Genomic DNA, 19,997 nt, shown 5'->3' on the forward strand with positions numbered 1-19,997 from the left:
GACACGAGGAGAATGTGCAAACTCCACACAGACAGTTGCCTTAGGCAGGAATTGAACCCTGTGCCACCGTGCCGCCCAGCCAACTATGACCCAGAGTCATTTCCAAAGTCAAATCTCTTGCCTTTATGTTCAAAGTTCCAACTGTTATGATTCCAGCTGATGACAATACTACACATATCCAATTCCAGAGTGTAAGTTGCTTGTCAGGCCATAGTTTTAGTTTCACCATTTGTTTACAGTGTTGGTCAGCCACTGGCAGCTTTTTGTGAATATGTTCAATCTATATTTAATGACAAACGTTATTACACAAAGAAGGAAAATACTATTTTACACTACACAAGAAACTGACTTATTACAAATTTTAGAAATAACATTCCTCCCTTTTCACTCTCATAACAACCTTATAGATACTCATACCTCAGTGAAGGTATACCTGGCTCCCAATTTAAAGTTCTTGTTCAAATTCCTGCATTTACGTGATGCTATTTGCTTTCGTTAATGTCTCTTCATGAGACTCAAACTGCGAACACAACTCAATGATTCCTTAACATAATGCTCCTTAAACCCACACATTCAGACTTCTGGGGTGTCCTTAAACTCTCACATTCAAATGTCTAGGATGTCCCATCTGACAGTTTGAGGTCTGGCCCTTTCTTCTAACTGCCAAGCCATTTGAGACATTTTTCTTCTGTTCTAGAGACTGATACACTCTATTGCCAATGGTAACAGCCTTTTCCTCAGAACAATCTACCTCTCAAATAAAGCTGCACACTTATTGACCTTCTGAATGGTTCTGTGTCTCTTCCTAACAGGAAACTATTTCCACCCCTGTCTTGGTGTCAGAGGACATTTAGTTCAGATTAGATTAGATTACTTACAGTGTGGAAACAGGCCCTTTGGCCCAATAAGTCCATACCGACCCGCCAAAGCGTAACCCACCCAGACCCATTCCCCTACATTTACCCCTTCATCTAACACTACGGGCAATTTAGCATGGCCAATTCACCTGACCTGTAAATCTTTGGACTGTGGAGGAAACCGGAGCACCCGGAGGAAACCCACGCAGACACGGGGAGAACGTGCAAACTCCACAGTCAGTCGCCTGAGGAGGGAATTGAACCTGGGTCTCTGGCGCTGTGAGGCAGCAGTGCTAACCACTGTGCCACCATTGCTAGGCGACAATCTAACATTTTCTCCCCTCCCTCCTCGCCTTCTTTGCTCAAACACTGCACTATTCACTTCACAGCCTTTTTTAAAAAAATAGAGAAATGCAAGTAAATAAACTCTGGACAACCCAACACAGCTTTCAAGGAAATCTAAAACGAAACCGAAATTATGCTTTCTCCCATCTTAACAGATACAAGAAATACAAATCCAACGTAAAGCTAAACATAGTTGTATCTTCTTTGAAACCAAAGGTTCCAACTAAATGATAACAACAGATCATGAACATTCAAATATTACATCATTTGCCAATTATGGACATTCCAGATTAGACACCAACAAGGGCACTACAGCCCTTGGTACCTCTATTGTAGATCCGATTAGATTAGATTAGATTAGATTACTTACAGTGTGGAAACAGGACCTTCGGCCCAACAACCAACCCGCCGAAGCGCAACCCACCCATACCCCTAGACATCTACCCCTTCATCTAACACTACGGGCAATTTAGCATGGCCAATTCACCTAACCTGCACATCTTTGGACTGTGGGAGGAAACCCACGCAGACACGGGGAGAATGTGCAAACTCCACACAGTCAGTTGCCTGAGGTGGGAATTGAACCCGGGTCTCTGGCGCTGTGAGGCAGCAGTGCTAACCACTGTGCCACCGTAAATCTGATCAATTAGGATGCACTACTTTTTTTTGATATTAAGAAACAAAAAGAAACCTGAGCAGGCCTAGGCCATTCAGGCCTTCAAGTCTGTCCTACCTGTCAATGCCAACATGGCTGATCTTTCAACTCCAATGTCCCCCTATCTCTTGGTATCGCTACCTCGAATATACTCAAAATGCCTAACTTGAACTTCAAGTTTAAGGACCTATCCACTTCACACGCTGCCTATGTTTTCCAAGCTTACTCCGTTTATAGATTGGCTTCTCAGGTAACATTCCCTAGTGTTTATATTCAGGTCATCTACATTCTGTCAATCTGAAAACATCAGTCTGTCCTTGGGTTTCTAGCCCTCGGCCAGCTGCTTATCCATTTGACTCCATTCCCTTTAAATCTCTTTGCATTCATTTCTCAAAGATTGTTATTTGGACAACTTCACTTTTAATATTCAATTATCTTTTACAAATTAACTCCGAAGTTTATATACACAGACTCTGCCATCTTGTTTCACTAAACTACCATTTGTAAATATACAGCAGTTAACTACAGAACAAAAATAGCACTAGGAGGAGTTGTAGGTCGCCCACACCACCTTCCTCTGAATAGAAGAAATTTTTACTGGATTGTACATGAAATATGACTATTCTGGAAAATCATGGTTTTGGCAAGTATGCAATTCATAAATACAATGGTGCCCCTTGGATGTCAAGCAGTTGATGGTCAAAAAAGGTGTCTGTGATGGTGAAAAGATTAATATTTCATAAAGCATACAAACAGTAAAGATAATTCTGTATTGACCAAATAGTAAAAGTTGTGTTTGAACTAAAAACTTCATGTGCCCAATTTGAGGATTTATATAGGGTTTTGTTTTTAGTTCTTTCACAGGATGTAGGCGTTATTGGCAAGACCTGCATTTGTTTCCCACTGCTGATGGGGTGTATTGAATGGAATGGTATCAACTACACGCAATAGTACATTCAGTCACTCAATCAACTCCTTCATTCAGCAGCAACCCATGTGTTCTTACCCAGCCAGTGATCTCTATTTTGATGGAGTTGTGGCCACTTTCGGCTCAGTATCAAGCTTCTTAAACAGAAATTGCTTTGCGCGGAGTGGAGAAAATACAGAACCCACTTCCACCAGGATGAAGGTGCACCCTTTTCTATTTTATGAAAAATAAATAATCACCAAACCATTTGGGATTTGTGGCTATGGACAAACCGTATGTTTCACCCCAAAAACTGCAGGTGTTCAGTGCAAACACCACACTACAATGGGACAACTAAAATTTCTTTCTCCTGTAGAAATGCAAATTATCCCTTAAATTTGATTACATTTGAAAAATTACCTTTTTTGAGGTGTCTATTGCAGCTTGTTGTAAAGCCGCAGCAGCTAGGTGGAACACATGCTAATGACCTCCAGCAGCTCTATGATACCTTGTCTTACAGGGCTTGCTTCATGTGTGAACCTATTCAGTGAATATTGGCAGACTACTGACCTGTGGAGGGTTCTAAGTCCAGTGTACTGAGCACAGAGCCCTGGGCAGAATAAGACTAGTGTTCCCCTTTCCCTGCACCCACTTGGAGCCACGCACAACTACTGTACCAACTGAGGGAAGGCCAGACCTGGCTATTTTAAGCTTCATCTACATGGGCTCAGAAACAGTAAAATCAACATTTAATTTGCCAAATTATAGGTAAGTGATTTTTTTTTTGTAACAAAAACAACAAACTCAAGCGGTATTTCCTTCCCCACCTCCAGAGTGCAGATATTACACCAACACCAATCTCCCTAATCAGTAATTGTAGACACTCACGTGCTGCTGCACCTTCCCTACCAGCTCTAGAAGGTTGAAGTTTCTAATTGGGCAGGAGGTTTAAGTGTGAGCAATTCTCTTTGGTGAAACGTGAAGATCACCACACTCACAGTCAGGGCAAGCACAAGCCCAGCTTTAGTGTTCCCTTCTGCAGCTCGAGCCAGTTGCAGTTTCAGCAGTGACTCTAACGCACCCAAGAAAGCTGAACATCAGCTGCTCAATTGGCCGTATAGTGCCAGCAAAGGATTGCAGGGAAGAAATTAGAAAATGAACCTGCGGACCTGACCACCACCGGCATGGGTCACCCTAGTCAACTGAAGATATTAATGTAACAAATGAAGTGCACTTTGTTGAAATCCAATGAATCCAAGTGAAGAAATGGAGCCAGTTTGCTACACTGCGATATCCCAAACGTGGACAGCACCATATTCAGTGGGATGTACACAGCCACTCTCAACTGGTTCCAATAATCATCTATGCATTGAGGTGGAACAGACGGCAATATAGTGGAAGGGGCTGGGAGCCTGCAGTGGCACCACTGTAGGACACTGGTGAATGTGGCAATGCAGTGGGTGAGCCTGGATGGCATTTGGCACGGTGGATCAAGAGATCAAACCTAGCGCAGGAGAGATTGAAATCGAGCTCTCGTGGTGATAAGGTGGAGTGACCGCAGGCCCATGGCTAAAGGAGGACTGTAATTAGCAACTTTTAACTTAATTTCTTATTTATACTGACAAGAAATGTAACGTTGAACTTGACTTCTTTATTTTTTTATTCTCTCCCAAAGACTTTGTACCTGGACACCTGTACCTAAGATAGCACCATAAAGTTTTCGCTGTACTCCTGTACTTTAGTACACGTGACAATAAAACCTACTTCTTCTTGATACAGAGAAAATATATTATCTATCTTCTGCATGAGGGACACTGCACAATGGCACAGTGAAGGGATTTTGTTTGGAAGACATGTTGGTGGGAGTGAACAGTAACACGTATGGGAAGCCTTAGTAACACAGGAAGTAGATTATGCCATTCAGCCACTTGCCTCAAATGTCACATTCCCATGCTACCTCTGTATCCCTCAGTAGCACGGGAAAGTGACACCTGTATATGGCACAAATGTAATTAGTCTCCAAAAATCTATTGGTTTCTGTCTTGAACCCGTTTCAACAGCTGAACTTCCGCAGCCCTGTAGGGTAGAGCATTTCAAACATTCACCACCCTTGGAGTGAAGAAATTCCTCCTTGTCTCACTTTTTAATGATCTACCCTGTTATCCTGTTGCACACAGAGAACTGCTTGATTGGAATTAACCTTTGGAATTATGGCAAAGCAAGGATATCGGCCAACTGAGTACTGACCTGGTTAGAAGATGACAAATTGCTTTTAATGTAACAAGTTACTTCTCACAACCATTATCCATTATCATCCAAATCAAAAAAGTGGATGGACATTAGGGAAGACAAAGTTGAATCCAAAATCAAATTGCAAGCAGCTCAATGTTCAGGATGTAGGTTTGCTCGCTAAGCTTTCAGATGTTTCATCACCATACTGGGTAACATCATCAGTGAGCCTCCGGATGAAGCGTTGGTGGCATGGCTTGCTTTCTATTTGTGTGTTTAGGTTTCCTTGGGTTGGTGATGCCAATTCCTGTGGTGACATCATTTCTTGTTCTTTTTCTCAGGGGGTGGTAAATGGGATCCAAGTCAATGTGCTTGTTGACAGAGTTCCAGTTGGAATGCCGTGCTTCTAGGAACTCCCATGCACGTCTCTTTTTGGCTTGCCCTAGAATGGATATGTTGTCCCAGTCGAAGTGGTGTCCTTCCTCATCTATATGTAAGGATACTAATGAGAGCAGGTCATGTCTTTTTGTGGCTAGTTGATATTCATGTATCCTGATGGCTAGCTTTCTGCCTATTTGTCCACATTGACGTGGATTCCCACCCCCTGAGAAAAAGAACAGGAAATAACACCACAGGAAATGATGTCACCAACCCAAAGAAACCTAAACACAAATAGGAAGTGGGCCATACCACCAGTGCTTCATCCAGAGGCTCACTGATGTTACCTAGTATGGTGACGAAATATCTAAAAATGAACCTTCCAGCTCAATGAACAAACCTTCATCCAGAATCTCAATCTGAGCTACAATCTTCTCAAAACTTGCAGGCTCAATGTTGTTAGTTATCCTATAGTTTCACACCGGGTAGGTAGCAATGAAAGAACTACCCTAATGGGGAACAGTGGTAAGTAGTAAAAACTAGAGGGAGGGGGATTAAAAACAAAAGTCAATTCAGAAGTACAATAATACCAATGCTAAATGATGTTTTGGTATGGTTGGATCGTGATACTGTACATACCCCTCCAGCTGGTACATTAACACCCTTCGAAGAGGGGAACTGCCATCCTTACTCAGTTTACGTCATAATGGTTAATTTTTAACTGCCCTCTGAAGAGGCATATCAAACTACTCAGTTGCATCACCACCTTCACTAGCAACACATGGCAGTCTTGCCCACAGCACAAGAATGAATTGGAAATAGAGGCTCATGATCACATTCCTCGGGTAACTGGATATAGCCTGAGAAACAGCCTCACAGGTTTGCCTGAGAAACCCACATTTTAGACTACATAAAATAATAAATGCTAAATGCAGAGCAATGTTAACAGCACATGCACAATGGAAGAGATCAGAACATTAAATAGGGAATGTAATAGAAAGTAGCTCAGAGAGCCCCTCCTCCTTTTCCTTAATATCTTGTTTGACTTATTGTTCAGGGTGTACAAGTCCTGGACTAGGACAAAGTCACACCCTTCCTTGGTCAACACAATGTAACAAGACACCTAGTGTCAGGCCTTGTTAATATATTCACAATTATCATTGAAAATTCCCCACTTTCATCTTCATTCTCATTTAATATCTAATCTAAAACAGGTGTTTTAATTATAAGTAACGGTTTGGGAATGTTATCGAGCCTGACAGAAACAAGATGAATATATATATTGAGCAGATGCTGAATCATTCCTTCAGACACACAACAGCAACTCCACTGATTAGAAATTCTGTTTTCTGACAGCTCGGCTCCACAACTTCTTCAAGGCCAGTGATATCATTAACTTACAACTGTCCAGACAAAATACATAAATTTCCACCCCTCTCCTGCCTGTTTTCATTACAAATAAAATTAATTTTGAAAAAAGTGGTGAAAGCTGGTACAACATTTAAAAGGCATTTGGATAGGTATATGAATAGGAAGGGTTTAGCAGGATATGGGCCAAGTGCTGGCAAATGGGACTAGATTACGTTAGGATATCCGGTTGGCATGGACGAGTTGGACCAAAGAGTCTGTTTCCGTGCTGTACGTCTCTATGACTCTTGGCTGGCTTCCCATTGTGTGTTCTCGATAAGCTGCAGCTCATCATGATGTCTGCCTACCACCCTGCTGACCTGTTTTGGCATTATTGAATTCCTCCAAACACAATCAATGAATCAATTTTAAATGTGCCTCGGGGCCTTTCCCCTTCTCCACCTCAGTAATGATCTGCAGCTCCCATACCCCTGAGAAGTCTGCTTTACTCCAATTGTACCTTCTCACACTGAACTTACCCCAAACTTAATCTGCCTTTGGCAGCCTGGACCTCAAAACCGGCATTTTCTTCCCTTGCAACCCCTTGAAAGTCTCCTTGTGACTCGTGTCAATTGCATCTTGATCATATCTGCGAAGTGTCTTGGAATATTTTTATGTTAAAGGTACTATACAAATGCAAAGTGTTATTCTTTTCTCTGATGTATATGACTTCTATGGTACCAAGAAAACAGACACTGGATAGCAAGTCAGCCCATTGTATACCAGCGAATCAATGAAGAGCTATGCAGACGTACCCAACTTCTTGCCATAATATATCAAGTAGTTACCCAAACACTTGATAAAAGTAGTCAGGGGTGGGGGTGGGGTTCCTGCCTCTGCCACCCTTTTGGACGTTTAGTTTCAGACTCTTAATACTGTTTTGACGAAAAAGGATGATTCTTCAATTTCATGAAAATTTGTCCACCAAAATCGAGTGAAATCAATTAGCTGGTTTTTGATTCTTGTACAAATTGAAGTATTTTCCCTATCTAATCCGTCTAACCCCTTCATAATTTTATACTCCTCAAATCAAAACCATACCCCAACTGTTCTTTATCCCCCCACAACCACCACCCTCTACTCTTAGGGAAACACCCCAGCTTATTCAATCATTCCTTATAGCTAGAGAGTCCCAATCCTACTAACCTCTTCACCTTCTCCAGGGCAATAACATCTTTGTTTTAATACAAAGAACTGTCCAGCGTATTCAAGTTCCAGTCAAACTAGGATCTTATACAGTGCGAACACTTCCTGTCTGTCACATTCTATGCCTCAGTGAATTGAGAAAAGCATGTCACATCCTTTTTAACAATCTTATTGCCCTGTTCTGACATCTAATTATGTCCTAACCCCCCCATTCCTCCATACATCTTAGATCCTCCCATTTATTGTGTAGTCCCTTGCCTCACAGCACCTTCAGAAATACACAAACTCTACTCTCGCACAGAATTAATTCTTCTTCTTCCAACTGACCACACTGTATTAATCTTCCTGGAAGCTAAAGCTTTCTTCCACATGGTCAATTTTTATACCACCTGTAAACTCCTTTATCATGTTCCCCACAATGGGGTCTAAGTCATGAATACAGATTACAAAAGGTGAGAGGGTGAGTATGGAGCCTTGTGGAATCTACTTTCAGACAAACATAACCATAACCTTATCCTACATTAAGCCAATGTTGGATCCAGTCTCCCTTGAAGCCCAAAGGGTTTTCCTTTTTTGACCTAGCTTTCAGCTAGCAATCCCACAGGTAGCTTCTGCGCTCTGGTAAATCCATATGATTTTATTATTACAGTCCGAACTTGGGTAATCAATAGCTAATGGGACACGGCCACTAAGCCTGATCCTGTTCTCACTGTATAGACACACACGTGCAGTGGGTGCTGGAGACAGTAACAAGGAGGAAGATGGCTCATTCATCCTCCTCCATTCTTTACACTCAGAAAAGCCGGAATAATTACACTAGCTCCATTAAACATTTCACCACATTGATCAAAGCCAGCGATCAAATCTGGAGTCTGTCTTTAGCTACTTCCATCTGAGGAGCTGCCTAAAACATGTTTTCACAATAAAGGGAACAGACAGAACCAAAAAGGACATTAATATTGATTTTTAACAGTGTCTGCAAAGGATTCCAATAATGACTTTGAAACCACAGGAGTTTGTAGAGTTGAATATACAAGCGACATGGGATATGTACAAGAGATGGATTCTTTATCATGCTCTTAGACTTAGTAATAAAGACAGTGAGGTCATTGGTATTGACCGTGCCAGAAATGGCAGCCAACCAGAAAACAGTTTGGTTTATCCTTCTATACAGCAACTATGAAAATCTCTTACAGCAAGTTGCCCAGTTCAGGAAACTCAGGCACAAAATTCAGACTTTTGTTTTTGAGAGTATCTAAAAAATCCACACTCATATTCCAATCAAATGGAAATGTTTCCTGTGTAAGAGGGATAACTTAGGGCCAGAAATCAATGAGAGTGTTTGTCATGTTGAACCTTCACCTTTTCATCACACCTGCATATCTTTTTCTGCAAATATCAATACCTGACAGAACTAGTTGCAAAGTATCATTGTTCCAATTGTAACCAGAGTAAGGTGCTTCAACTGTTTTAAAAAAAAAGTGAATCTTTTAGTGGGAAAGATTCATCCTTATTGATCATTCAACAAAACTAGGTTTAATTAAAAAGCAGATTACATTGGAAAGTTAAATGTCAAGTTCAAACTCAGTCTCTGAGATTTGCCAACGTTATTACAATTTGCCCTGTAACTATGCATTCATTGAGTGGGGGGGGAAATTGACTAAATCCTTCTTTCAGATTCTTCAGCACTGAATTAGAACCTTAGTCATGCAAATATACAAATTAATAGGCTATTCAGCCCATCGAGCCAGCACTGAAGCTGATCAGATTACGCCTCAACTCCATCTCGCTGCCTACCCCTTTGAGTCTCTGTGAGAGCATTACAACGCAGTACAGGCCTTTGGCCCTCGATGTTGCGCCAACCTCTGCAACTAATCTGAAGCCCATCGCACCTACATTATTACATTATCATCCATATGTTTATCCAGTGACCATTTAAATGCCCTTAAAGTTGGTGAGTCTATTACTGTTGCAGGCAGGGCATTCCACGCCCCCAATACTCTGAGAAAAGAAACCACCTCTGACATCTGTCCTATATCTATCACCCCTCGTTTTACATTGATGTTCCCTCATGCTAGTCATCACCATCTGAGGAATACCTCAGTCTTAAAAATATTCACGGACTGTTTCTCGACTGCTGTCTATGGAAGAAATTTCCAAAAGACCAACATCCTCAAAAAAAATTCTCATCTCCATCTTAAAATGGCAGACACCCAGTCACAGAGTTGTAGCCTCTCCAACAAAGGCAAAACACCTTTTCAGTGTCAACCTATTGAGTTCACTGAGTACTATATAAGATCACCTTGCATCTTAACTCAAATGGATCACAGGCCCAAGGTGTCCAGCCTTTACTCAGATGATAACATTAAGTATTTTCAAAGCTGAAAGATTTCTAGCAAGTAAGGAAATCAAAGGATATTGGGGGAAAAGGCAGGAAAGTGGATGAGGATTACCACATCAGCCGTGATTTCACTGAATGGCTACTTCTGCTCCTATGTCTTATGGTCTATTCCTTAACCCCAACTGGGTCAATCTTTTACAAACTGCTTCTAATGCCATTATGCCTATCCTGAAATAAAACGTAAGCAAAACTGCACACAGCACTCTACTTGTATCCTTACTGTACAATTGGAACAGAACATCTCTACAGTTACTGTTTATTGCAAGGGGAATGATACATAACACATTCCATTGCCTTCTAAATCATTTGCCATACCTTTCCTTTAATTACTTCATGGGATTTGAGCATCATTAGCCAGGCCAGCATTTGATGCCTAGCCATAATTGCCCTGTGTACTAACATTTCGCAATTCACATATCCAGACAACCTGATCTCACTTTACTGTACAACCTGATCTCACTTTACTGTATAGATCAGCGCTCTCTTCCCATTTAAATGAAATGCTGCTTTTTTTAATGCTCCCTGCAACGGTGGAGAATTTCATATTTTTCTACAATATGGGACATTTGACAAATTTGTGCCGACTTGCTTGACCTATCTGTTGACCCCTTTGGGATCTCTTTATATTCTCTTCACAACTTAAACAACCATACATTTGGTCCGGTTAACCAAATCACCCTCAAATTATCAATTTATTTTCCCCACTCCGTCACAGAATGAAAACAAGACTTTAAAGAAAAAGCTCCAGGTATGATTAATATTTGGCCCACATTGATAGCTGCCTTTCCAATTATACTTTTATACTGTTTACCAAAAGGAAATGTGTAACTCTATTGTCCTCGTGTCTCTCAGATGTCGACATTCGTAATACTAAAGGTCAGTACTTCATTTATACTATGATAATCTGTCTTTCAAAAAGCTAAAATAATTTGTTGATAAATCCAACTGTTCTTGGATCATAATAGATCATCTACAGATTGACATTAAAAAGCTTATGTTATCATGGAAGTGATTTAAAATCCATGCTGGATCTTTCCCCAGTTAGGGAATCACTTCCCAATGCCAATTAGTACCTGCTGATTTCTTGGATTATCCATGGGGATAGATCCAGCATAAAGTGGATCTCATCACTTCTGCTCATAAAGATTGGTGAATTTGAACAAACTAAAACATCCCAAGGCACTTCCTGAGAGAGTCAATGAAAGTTTTACAATGATTAATTCAAGGAAGAATCAGAGCAGGTGACCAAGAAGGAAAAAAAAGACACGGAGAGATTTAAGGAGGGAAACTTTGGATCTTAAGGCTCTGGCAACGGAATACATGCCACTAAAAAAGGTGAAGAGTTTAAGGCAGGAATGCTCAAGTAGCCAGAATGTAATGGGCTTGGATATCATGGAAGGCTGTAAAGCTGGAGATTACTCAGAGTGCAAGGGAAGGCCATGGAGGCATTTGAAAACATTGATGAGAATTAATTGGTGTTGATGTAGGTGAGCCAGCATGGGGCTGACTGGTAAATGGGATATGGTGAGAGTTAACAACTGGCCAGCATTTTAGATGACCTCAATTTTACAGAAGCTAGAATGTGGGAGGCCAGCCGGCTGAGAATCGGAATAATTGAGTCTGATTCAAAAGGCATGGAGGAGAGCTTCAGCAGCACATGAAGTGAGAATGGAGGAGTCAGACGATATTACGAAGGTGAAAGTAGGCAGTGTTAGTAATAGCTGGATGTGGTCGGAAGCTCAACTGTGCCCACAATACGAAAAAAATCTGGCTATTGGAACATGCTTAGCTCATCAAGGCAGTGCACGTGGTACTGAATTAAAACTTACTTCTTTGCTTTCCCAGGCATAAAACCACGTTAGCAACTTTGAGCATTGACAGTGTACAGTGTACAATCAACATTCTGCTTTTATCATCCCTCAAGGGTTTACAGCTGTTTGCCAGTTTCTACCCACTTATCACGTTATACAAATCCACATACAACCCTCATCAAGTGACAATTCTCCTGGTTGAGTCTGCATAGTGAATGCCAAAAAACCATTATTTCCAGAGTGAAGCTATCTTCACAGCTGAGCTCAATTGTACATTCCCACATCCACATTTTCCACCATGACTCCCTGGATACTGATGTGATTGAACCTGCCAGATTCCACCCCTCAATCGTGCTGTTACACCACTGGCAACCTTTCACGGCAGCTGATCTCAAAATCTAATTGATTTAGTAACTTTTTCTATTAACTCATGGAATGAGGGTATCACTGGCTAGACCAGCATTCATTGCCCATCCCTTGTTGCCCAGAGGACAGTTAAGAGTCAACCACATTGCTGTAGGTCTGGAGTCACATGTAGGCCAGACCTGGTTAAGGATGGCAGTTTTCTCTCCTAAAAGACCATTAACAAACCAGATAGAGCTTTCACCCACAATCAACAATGGTTTCATGGTCATCATTAGACTCTTAATTCCAGAATTTTACAGATTTGAAATTCCATCTGCCATGGTGGGATTTGAAACTGGGTCCCCAGAAAATTCCCTCGGACTCTGGATTAACAATATAGTTATGAATTCACTCACTTCCAATGAGAAGAGCTCAACCAATTCAATACTGATAGAATAACCCTCTTTATGACCTAATACCTAAAACGGGTCTCAGATTTTTTTAAAAAAAGATATTGCTGTTTTGTGCAATGGACATTTGTTGGTGAGCTTAATATGTTTGAAATGTATACAAGTTATGGGCAATTGTAACTAAAACACAGATATACAACAAAAAAAAGGAAATAATTAACTGAAAAGTATCAAAACACATAGCAGGTTAGAGAGTGCACATAAAAAGGAAAACCCAAGTTAACATTGCAAACATGCAGCTTTTCAAAGGAACTGACATTTCAATTCTATTCCTCGGCAGGAATCATTTACCATGGGCTAATCAGGAATTAATTTAATCCACACTGAGAATTCTATATAGAAGCTACAAACAAGAAAACAAGGTTTCATCCATTGGAATTAATACAATGAAGGTAGAGAGCAGGTTGTGGTTTAAAGCCGTACAAAGTGACAGGCACACGGAAGAAGCTTGAGGGGCTGGATGCCACCGTACAATCGGGTTAGGAATCCAAGGTAGTTACAGTTAGTTAGGATAGTGAGGGCGGGGTTTTTTATGCTGTCCTTTATTGGTCAGAGTATTGAGTACAGGAGTTGGGAGGTCGTGTTGCGGCTGTACTGGACATTGATGAGGCCATTGTTGGAACATTGCGTGCAATTCTGGTTTCCTTCCTATCGCAAAGATGTTGTGAAACTTGAAAGGATTCAGAAAAGATATACAAGGATGTTGCCAGGGTTGGAGGATTTGAGCTATAAGGAGAGGCTGAACAGGCTAAGACTGTTTTCCCTGGAGCGTCAGAGGCTGAGGGGTGACCTTATAGAGGTTTATAAAATCATAAGGAGCATGCATAGGATAAATAGACAAAGTCTTTTTCCTGGGTTGGGGGAGTCCAGAACTACAGGGATATGTTTAGGGTGAGAGAGGAAAGATATAAAAGAGATGGGGCAACTTTTTCACGCAGAGGGTGGTAAGTGTATGGAATGAGCTGCCAGACGAAGTGGTGGAGGCTGGTACAAATGCAACATTTCAAAGGCATTTGGATGGGTATATGAATAGGAAGGGTTTGGAGGGATTTGGGCCAGGTGCTGGCAGATGGGACTTGATTGGGTTGGGATATCTGGTTGGCACAGATGAGTTGGACCGAAGGGTCTGTTTCCATGCTGTACATCTCTATGGCTCTGACCAATAAAGGAAAACATGCTAAATGTCTCCTTCACTACCCTCTCTACCTGTGACTCTACTTTAAAGGAGCTATGAACCTGCACTCCAAGGTCTCTTTGTTCAGCAACACTCCCTAGGACCTTACCATGAAGTGTATAAGTACTGCTAAGATTTGCTTTCCCAAAATGCAACACCTTGCACCTACCTAAATTAAACTCCAACTGCCACTCCTCAGCCCAGTGGCCTATCTGATCAAGATCCCATTGTACTCTAAGGTAACCTTTGTGGGCGGCACGGTGGTTAGCACTGCTGCCTCACAGCGCCAGAGACCTGGGTTCAATTCCTGCCTCAGGTGACCGACTGTGTGGAGTTTGCACATTCTCCCTGTGTCTGCGTGGGTTTCCTCCGGGTGCTCCGGTTTCGTCCCACAGTCCAAAGATGTGCAGGTCAGGTGAATTGGCCATGCTAAATTGCCCGTAGTGTTAGGTAAGGGGTAAATGTAGGGGTATGGGTGGGTTGCGCTTCGGCGGGTCGGTGTGGACTTGTTGGGCCGAAGGGCCTGTTTCCACATTAATGTAATCTAAATCTAAATCTTCGTCACTGTCCACTATACCTCTAATTTTGGTGTCATCTGCACTGTAGGCCTACCAGACCAAAGGGCTGCTCTCTTTAGTGAGTAAGAGTGAAAGTGCGTGAGAATGTATATGGCGGGGGGGAGGAAAAGTGGGGGACGGAGGGAGGGGGAATGGGGTGGGAGAGAAAAAAGAAAGATATGGTGGAGGTGGGATGTATTGGTAGTGGTTTAGCCTGAAGGTCACCATTTCTCGGCTGAGTGGAATGGTCAAGGAGGAGTGTTGTTCACGGTAACCTCAGCCAATGAGGGAATTGAATCACTCTACATCACAAACCAGTCATCCTGCCAACTGAGCTAACCAACCAGTTTTGCTCTGGATTCTCCCAGAGGAAATGGCATCAATGCACCTACTTTATTTGGGTTATCATTCTAAACACCTCAACTAGATTGCCTTTTAACCCTGTAGATTCAAGTGAATGCAACCAGGTTTCTGCAACTCACAGCAAGAGCACTGTGCTGGGGTTGTGAGACTTGGAACACGTTGAAGTCTCACAATGGGAGTCAATGTGTGCAGAAGCTACCTACTCGGATTATCTATAACCCCAATTAAAAATACAGAAGCATGAAAATAGCAATAAAACCAAGTGCTGGAGAAAGTCATCAGGTCTGACAGCCTCTGTAGAGAGAGAGAGACAGAACCAATTCCAAGGAACATGAACTCTGTTTTTCTCTCTCTCGCCACAGATGCTGCCAGACCTGTTGAGTTTCTCCAGCACTAGAGTGGTTTTATTTCCACCCGCACTAATTGGCTTCTGTTTCAGTAAAGCCTTGTAACGGGGCCAGGACGGACGGGACACCTCCCAGACCTGCAGATGGGTCTCTCGTCAAGAGAATGAACACTGCAGCATTAAAAAAAAACACCCTATGTCTGGGAAAAACAATAATCTCAACAAACTTAAGGCTGTTCCCCAAACTTTTCTGAACAGGCATTACCCTCCTAAATATTGGAGGAGGAGGGAAGACAGACTTTTTGAGTCCCATTAAAAATAATGCGTAAAACTTTTGTCCCCCAAATCTTAATCCTCCCCCCGACTTGGAACAGCCAATAAAGGTCGCTACTTACTTTCTCCTTCCACTTTCTCGGCTCCCCGGTTCCAGATGATCTGACGGGTCTCCAACTTTACCTGCAGCGTCCTTCTCTCGGGCCGCTGGGACTTCTTGGAGTAGAAGACGGTCATGACAGTGCCCACCTCCAAACTGCGGCAGAGTTCGGCGATCTGGGGTTCACTCGGCACCCCGTGCTGGGGATTCAGCAACCCGTTGTGGAATAGCCCTCCTGCAGCAACAGCCATGTTCGCGCTGCGTGTGTGTGTGTGTGTGCGTGTGCGAGAGAGAGAAATCCCAATAAATTGCAAGAGAGAATATAAAGATGAACCCAAATGGAAAAGGATAGGCAAAAAGCAAAATCAAAACCCCTTTGTTAAACCAAAAGAGAGAGGAGCCCTGCAGCTGCAATGCAATTTTAGGGTCAGTTACTGAGAGAGAGAGAGAATATCAGACGCTTCTATTGTCCTGCTCCACGCGATTCACTGTGGGGCTGAGAAACATTCACAAAAACCCTCTAGGGCTCGTTAGAAACTTCCCTGCCGTCATGGAGAGAGTGTGCCCTTTAAACCTTCCGTGCCTTTTCCACCTCCTTCCTTGCTGTGTTTCGCTTCTTCCGCTGCAGTTATCGATCTCAAAGATTTCTCTGCAACACTCTTGTGTATTTCTGTAGATATCGAGATTTTTTTTTTGTCGACGGTCCGGAAGTAAGGCTTCTTGTAAGGATTTCACAGAACCCAAGCGGGGTGGGGGGGGGGGGGGAATCCTGAATATCTCCAAATGTAAATACACACGACACTCACAATTAATTCCTCTTTCCCCGAGGTTCCTTAGAGCTTTTTTTTTACTGCTCTGCCACTCGCATCCTGGCAGTCTGTGAACACACACACACAGCATCCAGCTGGCGAAATGCTATACGACTCACCCTTCCCCCAGCTTCCCTGAGCCATAACCCCACCTCCAAAACAAAACCACTGCCGCACTTCAGATCCTACTGTCTGCAGCGCTAGTTTTCCAGGTCTCAAAACGGTAACACGGGGGGAGGGGGGGGGGGGATTTTCTCTCTCTCTCTCTCTCTCTCTCCTCCCAGACCCCTCCATTATTTCTCAGATAGTGTGATGTACCAAGTAACGCTGCAATTGGAGAACTCCATATGCTTGATGTGATGCATCTTCAAACAAAGTCACCACAGTATCCCTCAGGCAAGTCCAAGACCGGTCTAAGGGGGTGGAAACATTTTTGTTTGAAAAAAATGATGCGAACAGCAGAGATGAATAAGAACTGCGGTTGCTGGAAATACAAAACAAAGGACAAGTTTGCTGGAGAAACTCAGCAGGTCTTGCAGCATCTGTGGAAATTTAAACAAAAATTTAAACAGCTTTCGGGTCCAGTGACCCGACTTGAGAGAGGAGTTGGTTGACAGGACTATACATGATTTTTTAAAAATGCAATAGTTTTATCTGGGCAAAAATTATATAGGCAAAAGTGAGGACTGCAATGCTGGAGATCAGAGTCTAGATTAGAGTGGTGCTGGAAAAGCACAGGTCAGGCAGCATTCCAGGAGTGGATGATCAACGTTTCAGGCAAAAGCCCTTCATCAGGAATGAACATTCCCGCTGTGCTTTTCCAGCGCCACTCTAATCCAAAATCCTGATATATTCAGGAAATAGGACCACAATGGTTTTGAGGAGGAGAAAGTGAGGATTGCAGATGCTGGAGATCAGAGTCTAAATTACAGTGGTGCTGGAAAAGCACAGCCAGTCAGGCAGCATCCAGAGTAGATATTTCAAGCATAAGCTCTTCACCAAGGACCACCTCCCAACAGTGAGCATGAGGTAGAAGAACAAATAGGTAAACAGATTATGAATAGATGTAGAGGCAATAGGGTAGTGGTGATGGGAGATTTTAATTTTCCCAGCATTGACTGGGATGCATTTAGCGTCAGAGGTCTGGATGGAGTAGAATTTGTACAAAGCATCCAGGAGAGTTTTCTAGAGCAGTATGTCACTAGGCCGACGAGGGAAGGGGCCATATTGGACCTGGTTATAGGGAATGAGCCAGGACAGGTGGTAGAAGTTGCGGTGGGGAATTTCTTTGGGAATAGTGACCACAATTCTGTACGTTTTAGAATACTCGTAGATAAAGAAGACAGTGGTCCTAAGCGAAGAGTACTAAACTGGGCCAAGGCCAATCATATCAAAATTAGGCAGGAGCTGGGAAATGTGGATTGGACACAGCTATTTGAAGGGAAGTCCACATTTGAGATGTGGGAGGCTTTCAAAGATAGATTAACAGTAGTGCAGGATAGGCATGTCCCGTTGAAGGCAAAGGATAGGAAGGGCAAGATTCATGAACCGTGGATAACAGGAGAAATTGTATGACGAGCCAAGGAGGAAATGGGAAGTGTACATAAGGTCTAGGCAGCAAAGAACAGAATGCGCCCTGGAGGAATGTCGGAAGAATAGGACAAGTCTTAAACAAGGAATCAAGTGGGCTAAAAGGGGTCATGAAATAGCTTTAGCAAGCAGAATTAAGGAAAATCCCAAAGCATTTTATTCTTATATAAGAAGCAAGCGGGTAACTAGAGAAAGGATTGGTCCGCTAAAAGATAATGAAGAAAGGCTGTGTGTCAAACCTGAGAGAATGGGTGAGATTCTCAATGATTACTTTGCTTCACTGTTCACTGAGGAAAGGAACATGATGAATCTTGAGATTAGAGATAGAAGTTTGATTAGTCTGGATCACGTTAGCATAAGTAGAGATGTGTTGGGTATGCTAGAGGTTATTAAGGTGGACAAATCCCCAGAATCGGATGGGATCTATCCCAGGTTGCTGAGAGAGGCGAGACAGGAAATAGCTGGAGCCCTGACCGATATCTTTGTGGCATCCTTAAATACAGGTGAGGTGCCAGAGGACTGGAAGGTTGCTCATGTTGTCTCCCTGTACAAGAAGGGGAGTAGGGATATTCTGGGTAACTACAGACCAGTAAGCCTGACGTCGGTGGTGGGGAAGTTGCTGGAGAGGGAACTGAGAGATAGGGTCTATTTATATTTAGAAAAGAATGAGCTTATCAGTGATAGGCAACATGGTTTTGTGCGGGGGAGATAGTGCCTTATCAACTATAGAGTTCTTAGAGGAAGTGACCAAGTTGTTAGATGAAGGAAGGACTGTTGATGTCATACACATGGACTTTAGTAAGGCGTTTGATAAGGTTCCCCACTGTAGACTAATGGAGAAAGTGAAGTCACCTGGTGTGCAGGGTGTTCTAGCTAGATGGATAAAGAACTGGTTGAGCAACAGGAGACAGAGAGTAGTAGTTGAAGGGAGTTTCTCGAAATGGAGAAAGGTGATCAGTGGTGTTCCATAGGGGTTAGTATTGGGACCACTGTTGTTTGTAATGTACATTAATGATCTAGAAGAGGGCACTGTTGGTATGATCAGCAAGTTTGCAGATGACACAAAGATTGATGGAGTAGCAGAAATATGTGTTGCTGGAAAAGCGCTGCAGGTCAGGCAGCATCAAAGGAGAAGGAGAATCGACGTTTCGGGCATAAGCCCTTCTTCAGGCTTATGCCCGAAACGTCGATTCTCCTTCTCCTTTGAAGCTGCCTGACCTGCTGCGCTTTTCCAGCAACACATTTTTCAGCTCTGATCCCCAGCATCTGCAGTCCTCACTTTCTCCTGGAGTAGCAGAAAGCATAGAATACAGGAGGATATAGATAGACTGGAGAGTTGAGCGGAAAAGTGGCAGATGGCTTTCAATCCAGACAAATGTGAGGTGATGCATTTAGGCAAGTCTAATTCTAGAGCGAATTATACAATGAATGGAAGAGCCTTGGGAAAAGTTGATGGGCAGAGAGATCTGGGAGTGCAGGTTCATTGTATCCTGAAGGTTGCTGCACAGGTGGATAGAGTGGTCAAGAAGGCATATAGTATGCTTGCCTTCATTGGACGGGGTACCGAGTATAAGAGCTGGCAAGTCATGTTAAAATTGTACAAGCCATTGGTTCGGCCGCATTTGGAATACTGTGTACAGATCTGGTTTCCATATTACCAAAAGGATGTGGACGCTTTGGAGAGGGTGCAGAGAAGGTTTGAGGATGTTGCCTGGTATGGAAGGTACTAGCTATGAAGACAGGTTGAGTAGGTTAGATTTATTTTCATTAGAAAAAAGGAGATTGAGGGGGGACCTGATTGAGGTTTACAAAATCATGAAGGGTATAGACAGGG

At 42.7% G+C, this 19,997-nt stretch overlaps 1 protein-coding gene across 1 annotated transcript; it reads right to left on the reverse strand.

The window, feature by feature from the left end:
* Window positions 1-206: 206 nt before the first annotated feature.
* Window positions 207-16,800, reverse strand: LOC122559920 (1-phosphatidylinositol 4,5-bisphosphate phosphodiesterase gamma-1-like). Its single transcript, XM_043710028.1, has 2 exons — window positions 15,787-16,800; window positions 207-280 (listed from the first exon to the last, which is right to left on the reverse strand). The coding sequence occupies exons 1-2, from the start codon at window positions 16,013-16,015 to the stop codon at window positions 276-278; spliced, it is 234 nt and encodes a 77-aa protein (XP_043565963.1). The 5' UTR covers window positions 16,016-16,800; the 3' UTR covers window positions 207-275.
* Between the last annotated feature and the right edge of the window lie 3,197 nt (window positions 16,801-19,997).

The sequence above is a fragment of the Chiloscyllium plagiosum genome, chromosome 20, assembly GCF_004010195.1.
Source record: "Chiloscyllium plagiosum isolate BGI_BamShark_2017 chromosome 20, ASM401019v2, whole genome shotgun sequence".
In the NCBI taxonomy this organism is placed as follows: domain Eukaryota; kingdom Metazoa; phylum Chordata; class Chondrichthyes; order Orectolobiformes; family Hemiscylliidae; genus Chiloscyllium; species Chiloscyllium plagiosum.

Bases quoted from the DNA above. Each gene is read 5' to 3' on its own strand.
- LOC122559920 (XM_043710028.1), bottom strand. From the start codon at position 16,015: ATGGCTGTTGCTGCAGGAGGGCTATTCCACAACGGGTTGCTGAATCCC.